General features: G+C 35.0%; 1 protein-coding gene across 22 annotated transcripts in view; it reads right to left on the bottom strand.

The window, feature by feature from the left end:
* The window catches only part of mapk8ip3 (mitogen-activated protein kinase 8 interacting protein 3), a 43,893-nt gene that overhangs the window by 10,806 nt on the left and 11,017 nt on the right, over positions 1-22,070 (bottom strand). For 2 of the 22 annotated variants that reach the window (XM_073841688.1, XM_073841622.1), the window contains exons 4-21: positions 21,939-22,027; positions 19,064-19,087; positions 18,624-18,768; positions 17,737-17,965; positions 15,658-15,760; positions 15,331-15,449; positions 14,798-14,809; positions 13,326-13,343; positions 12,795-12,852; positions 11,147-11,299; positions 10,224-10,281; positions 8,357-8,505; positions 7,507-7,563; positions 6,221-6,391; positions 5,191-5,350; positions 2,817-2,867; positions 1,387-1,473; positions 1,162-1,314 (exon numbers count right to left, since the gene is read on the bottom strand). In XM_073841688.1, coding sequence (XP_073697789.1) covers positions 1,162-1,314; positions 1,387-1,473; positions 2,817-2,867; positions 5,191-5,350; positions 6,221-6,391; positions 7,507-7,563; positions 8,357-8,505; positions 10,224-10,281; positions 11,147-11,299; positions 12,795-12,852; positions 13,326-13,343; positions 14,798-14,809; positions 15,331-15,449; positions 15,658-15,760; positions 17,737-17,965; positions 18,624-18,768; positions 19,064-19,087; positions 21,939-22,027 — 1,836 coding nt within the window. Of the gene's footprint in view, positions 1-1,161; positions 1,315-1,386; positions 1,474-2,816; positions 2,868-5,190; positions 5,351-6,220; positions 6,392-7,506; positions 7,564-8,356; positions 8,506-10,223; positions 10,282-11,146; positions 11,300-12,794; positions 12,853-13,325; positions 13,344-14,797; positions 14,810-15,318; positions 15,450-15,657; positions 15,761-17,736; positions 17,966-18,623; positions 18,769-19,063; positions 19,088-21,938; positions 22,028-22,070 lie in introns of all 22 variants that reach the window. The other 20 variants (XM_073841772.1, XM_073841708.1, XM_073841719.1 and 17 more) reach the window with 19 other exon arrangements.

A 22,070-nucleotide genomic window follows, 5' to 3' on the forward strand; every position in this document is an offset into this window, starting at 1 on the left:
TAAGAAATTAAAGTCGTAATATTTTAAGAAAAAAGTCTAAATATTTCGAGAATATAGTCAAAATGATGACTTTATTCTCAGACCATTTCAACTTTATTCTCGAAACATTTAGATTTTTTTTTAAGAAACTTTTTGACTTTATTCTGATCATTCTGACTTTATTCTCAAAACATTTTTTTCCCTGAAACATTTGACTTCATTCTTGTCATTTCAACTGTATTATCAAAACATTTCGACTTTTTTCTCAAAATATTTTGACTTTATTCTCAAAACATTTCAACTTCATTCTCAAAACATTTCGACTTTATTCTCAAAATATTTTGACTTTATTCTCAAAATATTTCAACTTTACTCTCAAAACTTTTCAACTTTATTCTCAAAACTTTCCGACTTTATTCTTGAAACATTTTGACTTTATTCTCAAAACATTTTGACTTTATTCACAATATATTTTGACTTTATTCTCAAAATACTTTGACTTAATTCTGATCATTTCAACTGTATTCTCAAAACATTTCGACTTCATTCTCAAAACTTTCCGACTTTATTCTTGAAACATTTTGACTTTATTCTCAAAACATTTTGACTTTATTTTTGTAATTTCTCAAAATATTTCTACTTTATTCTTAAAATATTACAACTTTAATATCTTAATTTTAGATTTTCTTTTTTCAACGTGGCACTAAAACGCCATTGTATTTATGCTCACTAAGGCTGCACTTATTTATTTATTTTTTAAATACAGTAAAAACATTGTGAAATTTTATTACAATTTTAAAAGAACTGTTTATACTGTAATATATTTTAAAATGTAATTTATTCCTGATTACTCCAGTCTTCAGTGTCACACGATCCTTCAGAAATCATTCTGATATGCTGATTTGATACACAATAAACATTTATTTTTATGAGGGTTGTGTTACTTTTTTCAGGATTCTTTGATGAATAGAAAGTTTAAAATACATTTTTATAACGTTATGAATGTTTTTACTGTCACGTTTAATTAATTAAATGCATCCTTGAGTTAAAGTATTACTTTCTTTATTTAAAAATAATAATAATAAAAATTCTGTATATTTTGAACATCTCTTCCAAAAGTGTTTATTTATTTTCATGTAATTTCATGTAATGTTTAATTCTTGTTTTTTAAAGGCTGTTTACCTTCTTTTTCTCTGGTGAGCTGTGCTCACTCTTGCCGTCTCCACCTTCATCTTCACCAGTCAAAGGATCTGAGCCATTGGACGGCTTCACAGCTGCAGTCTCCTGATTGGATGTCTTCCACCCAGTGAGATCCACTCCAGCAGCACACCATAGCTAAACAACAACAGGCTGAGTTCATAACTTCAAACACTCAAAACAAACAGTCTGTAAGTCTGTATCTTTTACCTTCCTGTTGGGGTCTTTCTCCACCAGAGGGCGGCAGTACACTGGCACAGGGACATTTTTCATGCGATTATCCTCCTTCTCATTGGCCTGTGAGGACACAGGAAGACAGTGATGTTCACAAGGCCTTTGTAAACAAGATCACTGCCACACACTACAAGCAGAAAATGCCATTATCAGTGCTCCCATCATGCCCTGGTTAAGATTGTCTCGATCCAGGGCAGACAGAGAAAGGGGAAACCAAGAACAGCAAACCAGAGCAGCAGATCAAAGTCTGTTAGAGAGTTACAAGGCAGACGCATGCGCAATGATAGTCAATCTACTCCATAGTCAGCAAATGCCACTGAGAGACAGAGAGAGCAGCAAATAATGATTCAACTGTTTCTAAGATGGAGGAAGGTTTGATATGGACCAGCATATCATGTTACACAACACTGACAAAATAGTATTTCTTACCATCTGAATTAATTAATGTTAAAAGGAGCTTTCCTTACATTTTAGACATCTGGAATTAGATTGAAAGTGTTACCACCAGAGTTCATGTAAACCCTGCTCAAATACTAGATTAAAATAACCACACTGGGTGAAATACAGACAAACCCATTGATTGGGTTGTTTTGACCCAGCAGTTTGGTTAACTGTTTAAGCTAACCTTCTAAGTAGTTTTATTTAACTATTTATTTAACTATTGCTTAAATTACTTAATAGCTGGCTTAAAATTAACCCAAAATAGGTTGGAAATTAACATTTGTGACCCTGGACCACAAAACCAGTCATAAGTCAATTTTGAAAGCTTTCCATTGATGTATGGTTTGTTAGGATATTACAATATTTGGCAGAGATACAACTACTTGAAAATCTGGAATCTGAGGGGGCAAAAAAATCTACATACTGAGAAAATCGCCTTTAAAGTTGTGACAACTTTAAGGGGGATTTTCTCAATATTTAGATTTTGATGCATGCTCAAATTCCAGATTTTCAGTTGTATCTCAGACAAATATTGTCCTATCCCAAACCATACATCAATGGAAAGCTTATTTATTCAGCTTTCAGATGCTGTATAAATCTCAATTTCAATAAATTGACCCATATGACTGGTTTTGTCGCCCAGGGTCACAATTATGATTGGCACAGTTTTATTAATGTAGGCTGTAAGCGACTGTAAAATCGGCCAAATGTCTAAAATGCAGTAAACACTGTGTTAACCTGATAGTGTTAGTAAAACAACAGGAAAGCATGATGACAGCTACAACTACTTGAGGTTTCATTCCTAAAGATATATTCAACTAAGCAAAGACATTATTCTCTGCTGTATCAGTTTTCTGCTGCATCTACGCTATGATTTGCTGACTGAGGCTGAGTCAGGTTAGGGCCGGGATTAAAAGGGACAGGGTGGGAGAGGTGCATGCTGGTCCTCTGCCGCTCAGACTTGCCTGCGTCCTCTTCGCTGCGGCATCTTGAGCACTGTCCGCCTGGGAGCCATTCTGTGGGAGATCACAGTTAGAGCCACGGCGACATTGTCACCACGGCAACCCTGACAAACACACTGTCACCGTGGCAACCCTAACACTGTTGCCACTCCAGAAACCAGCACAACGAGAACCAGTTGCAGGATTTTTCTCCATATAGTGGACTTCAATGAGGGTCAGTGGGTTGAAGGTTCAAATTGCGTTTTTCCCATCCGAGGAATAAGGGTCTTATTTAATGTTAGTGAAACGTTCAGTTATTTCATATACACATTTTTTTTAATACTTCCTAACCACAAATGCTCATCTTGCACTAGCTCTGCAATGTGCGTCTATGACTTCACGCATTTAACGCTTTTTTTTTTTATTGTTAAAACACTGGGTCGGTACTTCCACCTTTGTCACGCATGACTTTTTCAAAATGACTACGTAATATGTGAAGTCGAGCTAGTGCAGGATGAGCATTTGTGGTGAGAAAGTATATACATTTAAATTTTTGATTTTAGAAAATAATTGATTGTTTTACTAGATAAGACCCTTATTCCTCCTGTAGAGCTCTCTGAAGCTACACTGAAACTGCAATTTGTACCTTCAACCCGTTGATTCCCATTAAAGTGCACTATATGGAGAAAAATCCTAGAATGTTTTCCTTTAAAAACCTTAATTTCTTTAAGACTGAAGTAAGAAAGACATGAACATCTTGGATGACATGGGGGTCAGTACATTATCGGGAAATTTGAATTCTGAAAGTGAACTAATTCTTTAAAAGAGGCATTGAAGACAAAACATTAAATGTTGTATTTTTCTTCACATTTTTCTGTTTGCAAATTTACAGCAAAATGAGCAAAGACAGTAAGCAAACGTTCACTCATCTGTCTCCCTTAGAGCCTAAATTAAGCCTAAATTATTTTAGCAAAACAGTTTATTTGCACGGTTTATATAAATAAACAATTCACTGATAAAATTAACAAATCACAGTGGAAATACAATTGCAAAAAGTTCACTGTTCACCATAGTGTTTGTATTTTATATATGTGACCCTGGACCACAAAACCAGTCATAAGGTTAAATTTGACAAAACTGAGATGTATACATCATATGAAAGCTCAATAAATAAGCTTTCTATTGATGTATGGTTTGTTAGGATAGGATAATATTTGGTCGAGATATATCTGTTTGAAAATCTGGAATCTGAGGATGCAAAAAAATCAAAATACTGAGAAAATCACCTTTAAAGTTGTCCAAATTAAGTTCTTAGCAATGCATATTACTAATCAAAAATTACATTTTGATATATTTATAGTAGGAATTTTACAAAAAAATCTTCATGGAACATGATCTTTACTTAATATCCTAATGATTTTTGGCATAAAAGAAAAATCAACAATTTTGACCCATACTATGTATTTTTGGCTATTGCTACAAATATACCCCAGCGACTTAAGACTGGTTTTGTGGTCCAGGGTCACATATATTTATTTATAATATTTATAATATTTAATATTTTCATTTTAAAGTTTCAATTTTGTTGCATTTTGGTCATTTTTTTACATTTCTAAAATTAAAAACATTATATTTATATTTACCTTTATTTTATTTTATTATTTTATTTAGTTTCAGATTATATATTTAAACATTTTTGTACAGTTAGGTGCCAAGGCAACATTTCTAATTGTTGTATTTTATACAAATTTATAAAAAGTTTATACTGAATACGAAATATTTATATCTTATAGGGCCAGATTTACTAACAACTTGCACCAACGCAAACTGTCTTTTGGTGTTAAAATAGTACTGTCAGAAATTAACTAAAGACGCGCAGTGAAGTATTTGCGCTGAAAACACATGCACACAGTTATTTTTGCACCTGACCTTATTGAATATGCATTTGTAGGAGTTTCCCTTTTAGACGCAAAATTTATGTGTTCATCAAATTACTGGTATTTGCGCCATTATTTAACACCCAAAAAAGCATGTCCTAAAGCAGGCGGTAATTTGCACTGCTCTTGGAAGATTGCGCTGGTCATATTGGAATTGAGATGCTGCATCCATGTTCTTTAATGTGCATACTGTCAGTAAATCTAATATTGTCATACAAATCTCATATAGTCAGTAAAAATGTATGAAATTGTGTTCTAATGCTAATCTGGCCTAGTTTCAATTAATGACTAAACAATTAAACATTAAATCTCTACACATCTCACATAAACTCAGAGGCCCATCACTTATCTTGGGAGGAGCTAAACTAAGATAGCCCCTTTGATGCATTTGGATTCATATTTACTTTATTTTTTCTCTTCTATTTGGATCAAGGGTCAAGGGTCAACATAAGGGCAGATACCTGTTTCAATCGGGACGGGACACTCCAGCCACAGGTCTGCATGGGGCCGTCCTTCCGGCGCATGTGCTCACGCACCTGCCGGTACTGCTCTCGACGCTGCTCTCTGCGTGTACAGAGCGCAGAATCGCTGAGGAGAGACGCAACACCATTACTGGGCAGTCTACAGGGCAAGAGAAAGAGAGAGGAAGCGGTCAGCGAAAGAGCAAGAGAACCAGCCAGCCAGCCAGCCGAGGCCAAAAAGAAATGAGACACACTGCGTGATATGAAAACATGATGTTATATTGCATTTAAATTTATTCATGTGGCAGATGCTATTTAATGCTAATGGGGTGTGAGGGAAGCAGACTGAAAAAAAGAACATTTGATATGTATGTGTTGATGTGAACTGATGTTTTTAAATGTTAATGTAACAGAAAATTTTTATTATTAAAAAAACTACCTTCAAACTCAAATCTTAAAAAAAAAACGTAAAAATGAGAAAGGTTGCCTCTGCGACTAAATGACATAAAATAAGTTAAAGTACTAAAAATACAAAAACTAAAGCTAAAATAAAAACTATTTAAAACAAAAAAGTATATATTAAAAAAGCACAAACTAAAAACTAAAACATAAACTATGACTAATACTAAAAATAACACTGTTACAGTTTTATCCAAAAAAAAATACACAACCTAAATTAAGTAATTATTAAACAAATGCTAGAAATTCTAAAAAAAAATTTGTTGTTTTTTAGAGATAATGTTAGAATTGGTCTGTAGTTTTTATTATTATTAGTTTTATTTAAAGCAGTGGAAGTCTATGATATTTCCTTGGATAACCTAAGGAAACATGTGAGTGAGTGTGCAGCAGCTAACAGCAGCATTAGCACACAGCATTTAGCAGGAGCCAGCTTGCCCGAGCAGACGAAAGAGAGAGAATAGACTTTGGGGACAGAGGAAGAGGGAGGACAAACAGACAGCTACAATGTGTGGATGAGGATGTGAGGACATATGGGACAAAGACACAGTCAGGTATGCATGTCTCTTCTCACTCTTCAGGCATGAACTCCAGTATGCAGTTGGAGGTGGAGATCTGGCACATGGTTTGGGAGCGTCTCTGGTTGTAGCCAGCAGGGGAGGGAGACTTGTAGTGGATGTTGACACTGGTATACGGCCGTTTCACTGGAGGAGGACTCGCAGATGAGCTGAAAAGACGTGCAAAGCTGGAGAGAGAGAGACAGAGCAAAATAAGTAAGTAAAGAAACGGGAAAACAGATAAGATACAAATGATAAAAATTGGTAATAAAACTATTTTAACATCATTATAGATGAGATATCATGAAAATCTGACTTTTTCCTTGTTTAAGTGCTATAATCAGGTCCCCAGAAAACATGAAAAAGTACAACCCAGCATTTTTTTTTTGATAAGCCTTTTTCTGCAAGCATGTGAAAAAACAAGCCGCTCAGATTTCGCTCTCCATATGAGGTAGAAAGGGGATCTTATTATAATATTCCCATCCCTTAATCTGCATGTTTCCACCCATAGCACCATCTTTTAGTTTTTAAAAGCAACAACGGTGTACCGGTTCTAACGCCATAACAAAAGCATGCTAACTGTTCTGTCATTGGCTGCACAGATGAGAGAGCAGTGGATTTATTGATTTATCTACTGTATATTACGCTGCTGCCACACAGATCTAATATAAATATGTAATTTCTTTCCCAGCTGTTTTCCTTTACAGACATAACCTACTGGTTTTGTAACTCCTGTGTGTTTTTAACATAAACGTGTGTGTATTTGACAGTTTAAGCGCAATAAGACATGAAAGAGAATTAGTTTAGTAGCCATATATCATGTGACAGCCGCTTTCTGTGTGCGTGCTTCTGATGTGTGTGCTCAGAAAACCATATATTACAAGTTTAAATTGATACGGCTTTAAAACACATGATTTCATTGAGATATACATGCTAATCAAAACCAAACAGATGTTTTTTAGCAGAGTATCTTAGGTAAGAGCTGTAAAGACACAGCTCTATTATGGAAAAGGGGGGCGGGGGGCAGCAGCTCATTTGCATTTAAAGAGGCATTGCACAAAAACAAAGTTTTTCTGCTTTCACGCAAAATAGGCATTTTCAAAATTAAATAATAAATGATCTGTGGGGTATTTTGAGCTGAAACTTCACAGACACATTCTGACACCTGAGATATAAATTATATAGTGTGAAAAGGGACATAACAGGTCTCCTTGAAGTTATTTTAGATGTGTGAAATCAATTCCCTTCCTTACATACTGATTAAAGAGTTAAACACCAAGACAAAATCCGCTGTAATACTCACAACTGCCAGATTATGGACTTCTTCTTCTCTGGTAGAGGAGGACTCTCTCGGGATGCCCTGCGGAAGTGAAATGGACAAAGAGAAAATGAAGTCTCCACTGTAAAAATTTTTTTTCTTTTTAACTAAGACTATGCTACAGTAAAAACCTGTTTATTGGTTAAATGTAAGTACCTTACTATATAGTGTTAAAGTAAATTATTGTTATTTTTTTTTAAATACACAACAGAGCAACCTTTTAATTTACAATGGTAAACAGTAAAAGTACATTCCCAGAAGTCCCTGCATCATGCATCGCATTATTATGTTTTATTTAAATCTGTTTTTTTTTTTTACATTGACATTACCAATCAAACGTTTGGGGTTAGTAAGATTTTTGAAATAAGCACCTTAAGTCTCACCAAATCTGCATTTATTTGATCAAAAACACATTAGAACAGCAATATTATAAAATATTAATACATTTTTTTTTTTCAATTTAAGCAAATAATAAATGTATTCCTGTGATGGCAAAGCTGAATTTTCAGCATCATTACTCCAGTCTTCAGTGTCACATGAACCTTCAGAAATCGAATAGAACTGTAATATAATGATTTGGCGTTTGGGAAACATTTCTTATTCTCAACATTAAAACAGTTGTGCTGTGTATGTCATCAGTTATCACATTAGGGTGTTTTGTAACATTTCATGTTACATTACAGTGCATCAATGGATTTTTACTCCCTTATCGACCAGGTTTTTATGAGTATTCGATTGATAAAGAGATTTTGTTTACATGCTTTGATGCCAGATAAAAAGTAAGTGTCTGAATCATCGTTGTGAGATTTTATGTCTGTGGCTGCTTATCCCTCACCTGATCATCTCGGTCCAGCGCACAGCTTCCTGAAGCTCCATCAGTCTCTCCTTGTACTGGTTGCGCTCCATCAGCACACGGGCCATCTCTACACGCGTGAACCTTCGCCTCTGTGTCATGGCGACATCGTCCTGCAGTGGAGATGAGTACTGCACCACAGAGCCACACAGAACAGACCAGCACCACAAAACACGGCAGCAGTGAAGCGGAGGTTAGTGCATCAGGCCATCAGCATTACACAGCATCAAATATGAGGTTACTAAAGCATTGTGAGAAGGTGAAAGGTTTACTGCGCATAGCATTTTAATTAAAAACTGTTAGAGCATAACAAAGCAAGGCCTGCAGAAGTGATTGGTAATAACATTTCTCACATCCAACCACAGACTGTGTTTACAACTTGAATGAATGTAATACTTTTAAAATCTCACTTTAAAGGAACACTCCACTTTTTTTGGAAATAGGCTCATTCTCCAACTCCCCCCGAGTTAATAAGTTGAGTTTTACCGTTTTGAAATCCATTCAGCCGTTCTCCTGTTCGGGCGATATCACTTTTAGCATAGCTTAGCATAGATCATTGAATCCTATTAGACCAATAGCATCGCGTTCAAAAATGACCAACGGAGTTTCGATATTTGTCCTATTTAAAACTTGACTCTTCTGTAGTTATATCATGCACTAAGACCGGTGGAAAATGCAAAGCTGCGATTTTCTAGGCCGATAAGATTAGGAACTACACTTCCATTCCGGCGTAATAGTCAAGGAAGTTTGCTGCCGTAATATGGCCGAAGCAGGCGCAGTAATATCACGCAGCACCTGAAATTAGTTCTCAGCTAGGTAACTTCCAACGAGGAACGCTCCCTGTGCATGCAGTTGGTCACGTTGTGCTACGATGTGCTGCGTGATATTACTGCGCCTGCTTCAGCAGCAAACTTCCTTGACTATTACGCCGGAATGGGAGTGTAGTTCCTAATCTTATCGACCTAGAAAATCACAGCTTTACATTTTCCACCGGTCTTAGTGCATGATATAACTGCAGAAGAGTCAAGTTTTAAATAGGACAAATATGGAAACTCGTTGGTCATTTTTGAATGCGATGCTATTGGTCTAATAGGATTCAATGATCTATGCTAAGCTATGCTAAAAGTGATATCGCCAGAACAGGAGAACGGCTGAATGGATTTCAAAACGGTAAAAATCAACTTATTAACTCGGGGGGAGTTGGAGAATGAGCCTATTTCCAAAAAAAGTGGAGTGTTCCTTTAAAGGTCATAAATGGTTTTAATATTATTAGTAATATAAGAAACAACATTTTAGACTTTAGACCTCTGTTCCAAAACCTAGTAAGCGTGTTTTTTTCACTGAGCTCATAACAGTGCATTCTGTGATTGCCTTATCCATGGAGAATACTGTATCCACATTTTTTTCCTGAAAGAGTGGGTGCAGCCATTTGTAAATTTAATGGGTCTGGCTTCCAGTCTCATCCACCTCCAGATATTTTTAGCTGTACAAAACAGCTTGTTTTGCTGCTTGATTTTGTAAATTGGTGTGTCTTACCATATTATTTTAATGTTATCTTAATTATGAACACACTGGTTCGTAGTGCAAACAGTTTTACCCTTTACGGCATGTTGTTATTCTTCTCGTTATTTCTCAATAGCGGCTAATAAATTGGAAGTCTAGCCCATAGGTTTACTTCAGCGTTGAAGAATAAGGTGGATATACCATGCTGCCGCTGAAGTGAGCTAAAACAAGGTGTTTTTAGAGAAAACATATTTTAGTTACTACCTATTCACATCAGTGAGGCAGCTCACTACATTTTGGAGCAGAGAAACGAGTGTTTAAAATGAGACTGAAGGGTTTGACTTACATCCTCTCCACCCTCATCTTTGGAGTCCTGAGATGCTCCTAAAGCTTCAGCTCTCAACCTTTAATCAAAGGAAGACATTTAGACTTTAATTAAATTGGAGTCACAGAGACATTTAGACTCTTAAAAAGATCATAAGCCACTTTCAAAACCTGTAATACCTTCATTCATCTTCAGATTATTAAGCCAATTAAGATATTTTTTATGAAATCCGAGAGCTTTCTGATCCTGCCTTGACAGCAACACAACTGACATTTTCAAGACCCAGAAAGGTAGTTAGGACATCATTAAAATAGTCCATGTGACATCAGTGTTTCAAATGTAATTTTATGAAGCTACGCGCATGCTTTTTGTGTGAATCATTTCTTCTCTTACTTGTCCGTCTTTAAAGTGCGTTCATGAGGGTTCAACAATGCATGGTACTATAGAATATTTATATCTCTTAGTTCATCATCTGCATATTCTGGTTCAAATAAGTAAGGCTGGTCATCCTCTCTGACAAAATCTTTAGACATGTTTACAAAGACTGTTTTATGTACTGTTGTATGTACTGTTTTATCAATGCGGCATAAACGTGCATTGAAGATTGACATGCAAGAGAAGAATTTGCTGAATAAAGTCATAATTTTAGTTTTCTTTGCACACAAAAAGCATTCTCGCAGTAACCACTGATGTCACATGGACTATTATTGATGTCCTTTCTACCTTTCTGGGCCTTGAACGTGTCAGTTGCGTTGCTGTCTATGCAGGGTCATAAAGCTCTCAGATTTCATCAAAAATATCTTCATTTGTGTTCTCAAGATGAACAAAGGTCTTACGGGTTTGGAACGACATGAGGGTGTGAAATTAAACTATCCCTTTAAAATCTGTTTAACAAATGTCAACGTTGTGACAGAAAAATTCGGTGGAAATGAACAGTTCCAGACCTCTTTAGCTCCTCCTCCAGTTCTTTCACTCTCTGGTCCACTTTGGTCTTGGACTGTTTCACTGTTTCCAGCTCTTCCCGGAGAACTTCCTGTTCGCCCGACAGCTCATCCACTTTAGCAATCAGGTCATTCTTCACAATATTCAGGGCATTCCTATAGACAGCAAATGATTCCATTAGAATATGTAGACGCATATATGAGCCATTCTACAGAATTGGTCCAAAGTTAGAGTTGTCTTTTTCCAAAAAATCTCTATGTATGCAAATTGTATAATATCCAATGTACACATTTCTAGTAAATGTGCAGTTAATTCTCGAATTGTATTTTTAGAAAGTTTTGGATATTGGTCCTCTCCCCAAATTTGTCACTTCCAAAACACAGTAATAATAATTTAGTTAGAAAGGTTATATTGACCTATTAAGATTTTGCCTACATCTACATTGCAAATATATATTTTTTGCTATTTTATTAAATTTTTTCAGAGGTAAATCAATGACAATTACATTTTTAGCAATATTTCAAGTATAATTTATTAGATTTGTTGTATTTTGAATCAAATTTGTCTTTGTAAAAGGCAAAAAGTTGATTATATTGATTTCAAAGTTAAGGAATCATTAGTTTGAATATACATTGAACCAAACACTATCATACCATCTTAGTTGATAATTCAGTATACTTTATTTTTGACAAAACATCCCATGTTTCGGTAGTAACTGCACATTTTCGGTAAATGAGAGACAAGTTTTCATAATTACAAACGTCCTACTTTACAAAATATATATAAAACAAGTATTTTTTGAACTTCACTTTTTCAAAAGAATTAAAAAGATACTTTTAAAAACAACAATGAAAAATAAAAAATAAAAAAATTATTTCAATATCATTTTCATAAGTTGAAATTTACAGGTTAAAGTTCAGGACAGCCACCTCCCAATTAAAAGTATCCAATAAATGATTTTATTTATAAAACGGTTAGTTCCATTCCTCAATTCTGATTGGTCAGCAGCTGTGTCGTATTCATGATACGGCATCGCTATGACCGCTTCACTCAACGGTTTTGTGTATCATTGAACCCCCTTAGCAACCACCCTTAGCAACGTAAACACAGCTGCAGCAGTTAGGGACTACTTTTTACAGCGGAAGGCAGTTAATGATTTTACTTTATGAAAACGTACAACTTAATATATATAAATTAATATATATTTTTGATTTTAATATTTTTACTGTGTGGTAACCATTTTATAAAAGCAATAAGGTACTTGAGGCCGTGCTGTATCATGAATAAATCACGGCTGAAGGGGTTGCAGGCACTCCGCTTCGCGTCGCCTAACAACGCCCTTCAGCCGTGATTTATTCATGATACAGCACGGCCTCTCGTACCTTATTGCTTAAATATATTAAGTTTACTGATATTTTAAATATTATTGTGGGTTTTTAATAGACAATAGAAGGATCTTAGCAAACATCTAAGATCTGTGTTTTTTGTTCTTGTGGTTCAGCAGTTTGAACCAATTCTGTAGAATGGCCCATATACATTGGCAAACACACACACACACACACACACACACACACACACACACACACACACACACACACACACACACACACACACACACACACACACATTCTGTCTTTCTTTCTCTCTTACTTGGTCTCCAGTAGTTGTTTGTTCTCTGTTAGTAGATTTTCCACCTCTTTCCCCATACCTGTGGGATACACAGTGTTAGCAGGAGTAAAGACCACCATGAACTCTTTCCAGATCTCACATAAACAGACTAAGGGAGAGATGATTCAAAACTACATTACGATTGTTTGCAATTACACCACAATCACAACAAATTACAATACATTTTATTACTTCAGTAGCTATTAAGTCAGTGAAATCTTCACTTAATCTGGACACTAAACAATTACCTTTAAGGGCTTTATTTAAAGGAGTATAATCACAGTCTAACTTCATAAGTGGACTAGAGAACATCCAAACTGACTTGGTAATATGATTCATATGAGCCGTAAAGCCATGCATTCGAAAGCACAGCACTGAGCAGCCGAAGTTAATAGGATTAGAAGAGCAGAAGCACAGGAGAACATCTCACCAAAGCATAGCTACAAATACAGAAAGTATCACAATGTCCTACTGAAAATTACATGAGGGGGAAAAGGAGGCTATGAGCCTTACCAAAGAAATCATCCCGGACTGAAATAGAGAGCAGAGGAGGAAACAGAAGGAAGGAAGGAAGAGGCAGCCAAATGACAGGAGGAGTAAAGGTATGAATGTGAAGACAGAGGAGAAAGATTAAAAGAAGATAATGATGGAAGTGAAGAAAGATGTAATTAAAAAAAGATTAAGAGAAGAGAGAAAAACAAATGGACAGGAACATGTTAGATATTTATCATCGCACACATACAAATACGCACACACACACGCACGCACGCACGCACGCACGCACGCACACACACACACACACACACACACCTGATAATTCCTATATTAAGCAAAATTATTAAAACAAATGATCAGCTGTCACCATTACATTAAAAGGTATTTTTGAATATATCAGATCTTTAAATATATTACATTTTTGAGGGATTGCTTTTAATAATTACAAAATAGCTATTTATTAAAAACATGCACATACACATTTAAAGGTTTGGAGTCAGAAAGATTTTTAAGTTTTTAAAATAACTCTTCTGCTCATCAAGCCTGCATCTATTTGATTCAAAGTTTAGCAAAAATTGTACAAATTTAAAATGTTTACGATTTAAAATAACTGTTTTCTATTGTAATTTAAAATGTAATTTATTCCTGTGATTTTATTTTAGCATCTTTACTCCAGGCTTTAGTGTGACATGATTATTCAGAAATCATACTAATATGCTGATTTTGTAAAGAAACATTTGTTATTCTTATCAGTGCTGAAATGGTTTTAGTAGCTTACAATATTTGTGACCCTGGACCACAAAACCAGTCTTAAGTCGCTGGGGTATATTTGTAGCAATAGCCAAAAACACACAGTATGGGTCAAAATTATTGATTTTTATTTTATGCCAAAAATCATTAGGAAATTAAGTAAAGATCATGTTCCATGAAGATTTTTTGTAAAATTCCTTCTATAAATATATCAAAATGTAATTTTTGATTAGTAATATGCATTGTTAAGAACTTAATTTGGACAACTTTAAAGGTGATTTTCTCAGCATTTTGATTTTTTTGCACCCTCAGATTCCTGATTTCAAATAGTTGTATCTCGGCCAAATATTGTCCTATCATAACAAACCATGCATCAATAGAAAGCTTATTTATTGAGCTTTCATATGATGTATACATCTCAGTTTTGTAAAAAAGTTTTGTGGTCCAGGGTCACATTTGTGGAAAATATGATATTTTTTTTCTGGATTATTTGATGAATATAAAGTTCCATTTATTTAATAAGCATTCAAAAAAAAAAATCTTTCAGGCCCCAAACTTTTGAACAGTAGTGTATTTTTAAATATTCTTTTGCTTCTTTTTACTTTTTTTTAATGACATGTTTCAGAGGTACGGTCTAATTGTGTTTCATGTGCATGTGTTAAATCCATGCAAAGGTCATGAAGAGCAAAAAAGAATGAGAACGAAAAAAAATACCAACCAATAAGTGATCAGATACACACCTGAGAATTCCCCTAGGGGCGTGGCCGAGAGAAGCACACACAGGAAGGAAGCACAGAGAGGGGTCAAGGGTCAGTGAGTGAGACGGCCAATCAAAAGAAAGATCCACCTTCACACTGAGATAAACAAATCAACCGCTCTACCTTGATAACGAAACAAAACAAATCAGAAAACTGCCAACATAAATAACGGGAAATACTCAAATGAGACAACTTCTATCAGACTAAAATGTGCTTAGGGGCGGAAGATACAGCCATGAAGCAAGCATGATATCCCAAGAGACCTTGCTTAGGGGATACATCCAGCAGTGTGGCTTCCTAAAAAAAGGCATGCGGTTCAAAGTGCAGGGAAGAAAGGCCCTTAGCCACCATACGCTTAGCAATGGTACTTAAAATATAAACAGAAAATTAAAAATCATTGATCTCAAATGCAAGTTACATATAAACCAAGGTAACTTGCATTTATGAGAAACTGTCAAACAACTACGGAGGTAAAATATTCAACAGAGGTTCATAATTCGAACTGCGAAGCTCACCGAGAAGTTCTGCTCCTGCGTCCACATCACCGATGATGTCAGACTTGGCGTCTTTGATCTCATGGTACAGAGAGTCTGTGTTGATGCCGAATGCCTCATTCACTATGCCCTGAGAAGGACTTCAACGAAACAAGAGCTTTCGTCATTAATTCTGTGCCTTATTTCACTTCAAAGCTTGAATGATTTTTGCTGAATTCTTTATATTACACAAAGCTACTTTCTAAACAGCGTTTTTAATGATTTATAACTTTTAAAACCTTTTATATGGATCGGGTATTTTGTACTTTTTATTCAGTATTTACTGGTGTGAATGATGTGTGTATCTACCTGTTTCCTCCTCCGAAGATTCGAGGGTCCAAGCACATATCTAGCTCTGGTGTTGAGTCTATAATTTCCTGAAACTCTGACCATTCATCACTACTGCCCATACCTAAAGACACACAAACACACAGATGAAATAAGGACAATCAATTCTCTGTAATAAAAAAATCAAACTTTTGAAATGAGCAGAAAGCACACAAATGCCTTATGCTCTAATTTGACATAGTAAAATCATGTTTGTATGGATTTAATCAATGCAGTGTGGATTTTAATCGATTCTTTACTTTGAATGCAAGTGACTGGAGTGGTTTCAGTAGTGGCCGACCAATACACTGCTTCAAAAGTCTGGGATAAGTACGAAATGTATTTTTTTTTAAGTCTCTTATGCTCATCGAAGTTCCATTTATTTGATTAAAAATACAGAAAAGGTAATATTATGAAATATTGTTGCAATTTAAAATAAAAGTTTTCTATTTTAAAATATTTTAAAATAAAATTAATTTCTGTGGTGCAAAGCTGAATTTTGATCAGCCATTACTCCAGTCTTCAGTGTCACACAATCCTTCAGAAATCATTCTAATACGCTGATTTATTATTAGAATTATCAATGTTGGCAACAGTAGTGCTGCTTAATATTTTTTTGGACCTGTGGTACTTTTTTAAGGATTCTTTGATGAATACAAAGTTTAAAAGAACAGCGTTGATTCAAAATAGAAATCTTTTTTAACCATGTAAGTCTTTACTATCACTTCCTATCAATTCAACACATCCTTGCTGAATAAAAGTATCATTTCTTTCAAACAAATAAAGAAAGAAAACATTTACTGACCCCAAATTTTGAACGGTGGTGTATATTGTTAGAAAAGATTTCTATTAAGTTTGTATTTAAGTATTTCTATAAAGTTTTGTTCATCACAGGCTCCAAACAAATATTAAGCAGCACAACATGAATAGATTGATTTCTAAAGGATCTTGTGACACTGAAGACTGAAGTAATAATGCTGAAAAATTCAGCTTAGCTTTACAGGAATACATTTTAAAATCACTATTTTAAATTGCAATAATATTTCACAATATTACTGTTTCTTCTGTATTTTTAAACAAGTTAATGCAGCCTTGATGAGCAGAAAAATCTTCTTTAAAAAAACAGCAATATTCTTTCTGGTCCAAACCTTTGAATGGCAATGTATATCAACAAAGCTGATAAATTGGGCCATATCTGACATGTTTAATTACAAGCATCAGCTATATATTATAATAGGATTAAAGAAAAAAATCAAATTAAAAGAGTTCAAATTATTACTATATTATCATTATATGATCAAATCATTATTATTATTATATGATTCATTTTCAAAATAACTTTTTAAAATGAATTAGTAGTAAATAATATCTAAAATATTACAGTTATTTTATTGAAACAATGTTGTGAGTGATATTTACTATCTTTACAATTTCTTTAAAATATACATAGTACTGTTCAAAAGTTTGGAGTTAGTAAGACGTAAAATACTTCTATTCAGTAAGGATGCATTCAATTGTTCAAAAGTGACTGTAAATATGTTAAATTGTTACAAAAAATGTATTTCAAATAATAGGAAATGCTGCATTTTTCTTCAAAAAACATAGCCTTGGTGACCATAAGAGACTTGTTTTAAAACTTGCTGACCCCAAGCTTTTCAATAGGAATATGTTAACATATGAAACCCTGGAGCACAAAACCAGTTTTAAGTTGCACAGGTATATTTGTAACAATAGCCAAAAAAAAAAACATTGTATGATTTTTCTTGTATGCCAAAAATCATTAGGATATGAAGTAAAGATCATGTTCCATAAAGATATTTTGTAAATTTCCTATCGTAATTATATCAAAACTTAATTTTTGATTAATAATGCGTGTTGCTAAAAACTTAATTTGAACAACTTTAAAGGCAATTTAAAGGAAAGTATTTGGATTTTTTTGCACCCTCAGATTCTCATCTTTCAGATTATTCATAAATCTCAATCTCATATCATTGACCACTAGATTTCTTTGTTCTTTTATTCAGTGTTTATCTTTGTTTCAGTTCTTCCTCTCTCTCTTACCAATGCTGACGTTCCTGGTTTCCTGAGAGACCTGCACCTCCATGTTTCTACTAAGACGCTTAGCATTCTTGCGGCCCCGCCCCCGGGACATGCCGTACTCTCCAACCGATACCAGCCCATCATTCAGAGGGGTAACTGTTGCCGAGGGAACAGACGAGGTGGGAGTGTTTGATTTGCTCCCTGTGCTGCTGGGCGTGGCTGCGACCGAGTCTGAATCTGAGCCATCCTCCTTAAAACAGAGACAACAACATATCACATACACATTTTGACAATTAACATACTCATATAAACTTATACACTTTGGTATTGCTTACTAGCCGGACTTATATGGTACAAAAATATATTGTCATAAAAATTCAAACATGTAAATAAACATTTAAAACTTTTTAAAATATCTGTGAAGTACCACTTCATCCTTTAAATATCAAGGCATTATCTTTAAAACAAAAAAAGCTAGAAGCTGAAATGGCACCATGAAAAGTCTGCAGATAAAACTGAAACTCAAACTGCTTTATACTCATGTGACTTGAGTCATTTGGAAAACAGGAAGTGAAGAATCAAGTTTTTTCTCTTCCTTCAAATAACAGATGTGTGCACAGCTAACAGATGCTTCATGTGGGTGAGATTCAGTTCATTAAATCAGCTTATTTAAAACACATCTGTTCATTTCAGATGGCTAAAATAAGACACAGGACATCACAGGACAAGGCAGAGGATGGACGGCCAAACCAAAACCATGGACCCTTGGAGGCCTGCTGGTGTCCATCGAAAAAACCACCCATGAAGCTGATCTTGACACAAGCAGGCGTAAGGGGGAGTGGCTGACGGAATGATGATTATCATGACTCCTCCCCTGACGCTTCGGGACGGAGTCATATCTGTCACACCTGATAGCCAGGAGCGTAGACAGCTCTGCTGAGATCGCTGGAATGCCAGACGTCTGACGAAACCATTCTAGCCCCCCCAGGACCCCCACGTACCATGCCATCTCCTCCAGGAAACAAACTCAGTGATGGGGGGCGCTCTGTTTTACTGCAGAAAATGAAAGAGAGATAAGAAAGGTTAAATATTTCCTATACTAAACCAACACTGGCACATAAAAATATACAAAAAACAAAGGGACATGGTGAGAACACATGAAGGCACAAAACCACATAGGAGAAAGAGGTATAGGTTTTCAGTCTCTGACTTGACGACTGTTAAATTAGGTGTCTGGGTTGACAGCAGGTTCATTTTTTTATTTTAAAGGAGTAAATTGGGAGATTAAAGGACTGCAGGGAGACACAGGGGTTTGGGGAGCTATCAGATCTATCAGGGGCATTTTTACCTTTTCCTCCATTTAGGTCGATGACTGCAGAGACACACACAGCGGCACACGCACAGAAAGAAAGAAAGAAACAAAAAGAAGGTGAACACACGCACACTCACAAACACAAACTATGCTGACACAGGACATACCGTCACAGTACAAACAGTATACAGTACGTAAAAAATAGATGGAACTGACTTACGCTGGAATTGAAAACATTATGAAATTGCAAGCAACACCTTGATTGTCACAATTAACGACTGTGTAACTGGATAACTTTTTATTTTCATAATGTGTTATTTTGTACTTCATTATAATAATGTTTATTTACATATGTATATGTGATCCTGGACCACATAACCAGCACGGGTATACAGTATTTGTAGCAATAGCAACAATGCATTGTATGGGTCAAAATGATCGATTTTTCTTTTATGCCAAAAATCATAAGAAAATCAAAAATCAAAAGCATATGAAGTAAAGATCACGTTCCATTAAGATATTTTGTCAATTTTCTACTGTAAATTTATCAAAACTTTGATACGACTTTAACGGCGGTTTTCTCAATATTCCTCAGATTCCAGATTTTCAAATAATTGTGACTCAGTCAAATATTGTCCTAGCTGATTTACTTAGCTTTCGGATGATGTATAAATCTCAATTTTAAAAAAAAATTGACCCTTATGACTGGTTTTGTGGTCCAGGGTCACATATATACAAAATAGGGGTGGGCTATATGACCAAAATCTTGGCAATTTTATCTAACAGAAAAATGATATACAGTTATACATAATACAGTTATTTTTGCTTTAAATAAGGTCTTTATGATATCAAAATTTTTACAGCATAAAAATATCATAATACTTGTCACTAGTGACGATACTACAAAAATAACACTAGCCTAAATCTTAAAAACAAAAAAATCAAGCTCACTGAAGACAAGTAAACAGTTAGTGATTAAATAAGAATAAGAAAATAATTACAAGCAAAAGGACAAAACTACAAAATAATCAAATGTGTGTATATAATTCACTGTGTAAATTAAATATATATTTCTTCTTATTAAAGTTACATTAAAGTTATTTAGTCAAGAGCAGTGAGAGATTTTCTCTTTTTTTGTTGTTTGATTAACGTGAATGACAGAGGCAGGATTTTCAGACTGCTGTCACTTTAGGAGCTGCCCGGATCCAATTTACTGTTGCACATATGTTTTATTTCTCAGCTGTTTGCTTTCACTTAAGACCTAAATTACTGTTTTTTGAGGAAACAGGCATTTTGACACAGAAGTGAGTATATTTAACCATTCAACACAGCACGTGATATAGCAAAATTAGTTATCTATCGCTGCTGATTGTTTTTTAGCAGCTTAAAACCATTTGTTTTTTAACCACAATGCTTGAAATCACATGCAAACAATACGTTTTTGTGACCATGTAGCACAGCAACGTCACGTGAGCCTGTAACCGCGATAGAGACGACAGTCCAAAATCTCTACCCATTAACAAATTTCTACCAGTTAATCATATCTTCAGGGATATCACCCGCTCATAATAAAAAAATATATATTTCTTACATTCTGTTAGTAAATGACTAATTCAGCTCTGACATGTCAAGGTTAAACTCCTAAAGCAATTTAAAAGCTGTTTATCTGAGGATTTCATAATTAAAAGAGTAGTTCACTTTCAGAACAAAAATGTACAGATAATGTACTCACCCCCTTGTCATCCAAGATGTTCATGTCTTTCTTTCTTCAGTCGTAAAGAAATGATGTTTTTTGAGGAAGACATTTGAGGATTTCTCTCCACATAATGGACTTCTATGGTGCCCCGAGTTTGAACTTCCAAAATGCAGTTTAAATGCAGCTTCAAAAGGCTCTAAATGATCCCAGCTGAGGAAGAAGGGTCTTATCTAGCGACACGATCGGTTATTTTCTAAAAACATTTACAATTTATATACTTTTCAATCTCTACACAGAGTACAAACAGAGCTAGACAAGACGAGCATTTCAGGTTAAAAAGTATATAAATTGTAATTTTTTAAAAAAATAACCCATTGTTTCGCTAGATAAGACCCTTCTTTCCTCGGCTGGGATCGTTTAAAGCCATTTAAACTGCATTTTGGAAGTTCAAACTTGGGGGCACCATAGAAGTCCATTATATGGAGAGCAATCCTGAAATGTTTTACTCAAAAAACATAATTTCCTTACGACTGAAGAAAGAAAGACATGAACATTTTGAATGACAAGGGGGTGAGTACATTATCTGTACATTTTTGTTCTGAAAGTGAACTACTCCTTTAAGTAACATTAAAAATAATGTATACAGCAACTGAAGATGTTGTTTTCCCTAGGCAAAAGACATCAGTTCTGACTCTGTCACAAATCCAAAATTTCAACCTGCAAGTATGCCTAATTGAAATCAACTAGCTGTGTTTAAATGAAAAGAGAAATGTGTGAAAAATGTGTGGAGATGTGTGTATAATTGAGTATGACTATAAGCCAGCCACAACTCTAGCTGTGACTAAGCAAGACATGACAAACTGTCACTGAGCATCATCACCCAGCGCCTAGCAACGCTGTCTCCAAGACAACTGTTTCAATAATGGGCCATTTTGTATTATCAAAATCCAAAGGATCCGATACATACATCCAAACTGCAATACACACTCATAGGTGATGTATAGCAAAATAAGAGAATATGAGTTTGCAGTTCGAAATTCAAAATGTTTAGAACTAATCAGAGGAATTTTCCAACTGGTTACCAACAAAGCATGTTATTTAATAGCACAAAGAAACATGCAAAACACAAATGAATTCCAAATGCACATTCCAAACTCTTCATGCAAATGAAGGCTCGGAATGGCCACATGAATGCTAAATATACAAGTCACTCACGCCCGTCCGCAGCCTGTAGATTCGGACTGGTTGCTGCCTGACTGTTGCATCTTTGAGCGCTCAATGTGTTCCACATATGTCTGTATCATCTGGTGAAAAAAATAAAAGTCAGTGTATATGCTGACATTTTCG

This window comes from Garra rufa, chromosome 1, assembly GCF_049309525.1.
Source record: "Garra rufa chromosome 1, GarRuf1.0, whole genome shotgun sequence".
NCBI classification, from domain to species: Eukaryota; Metazoa; Chordata; class Actinopteri; order Cypriniformes; family Cyprinidae; genus Garra; species Garra rufa.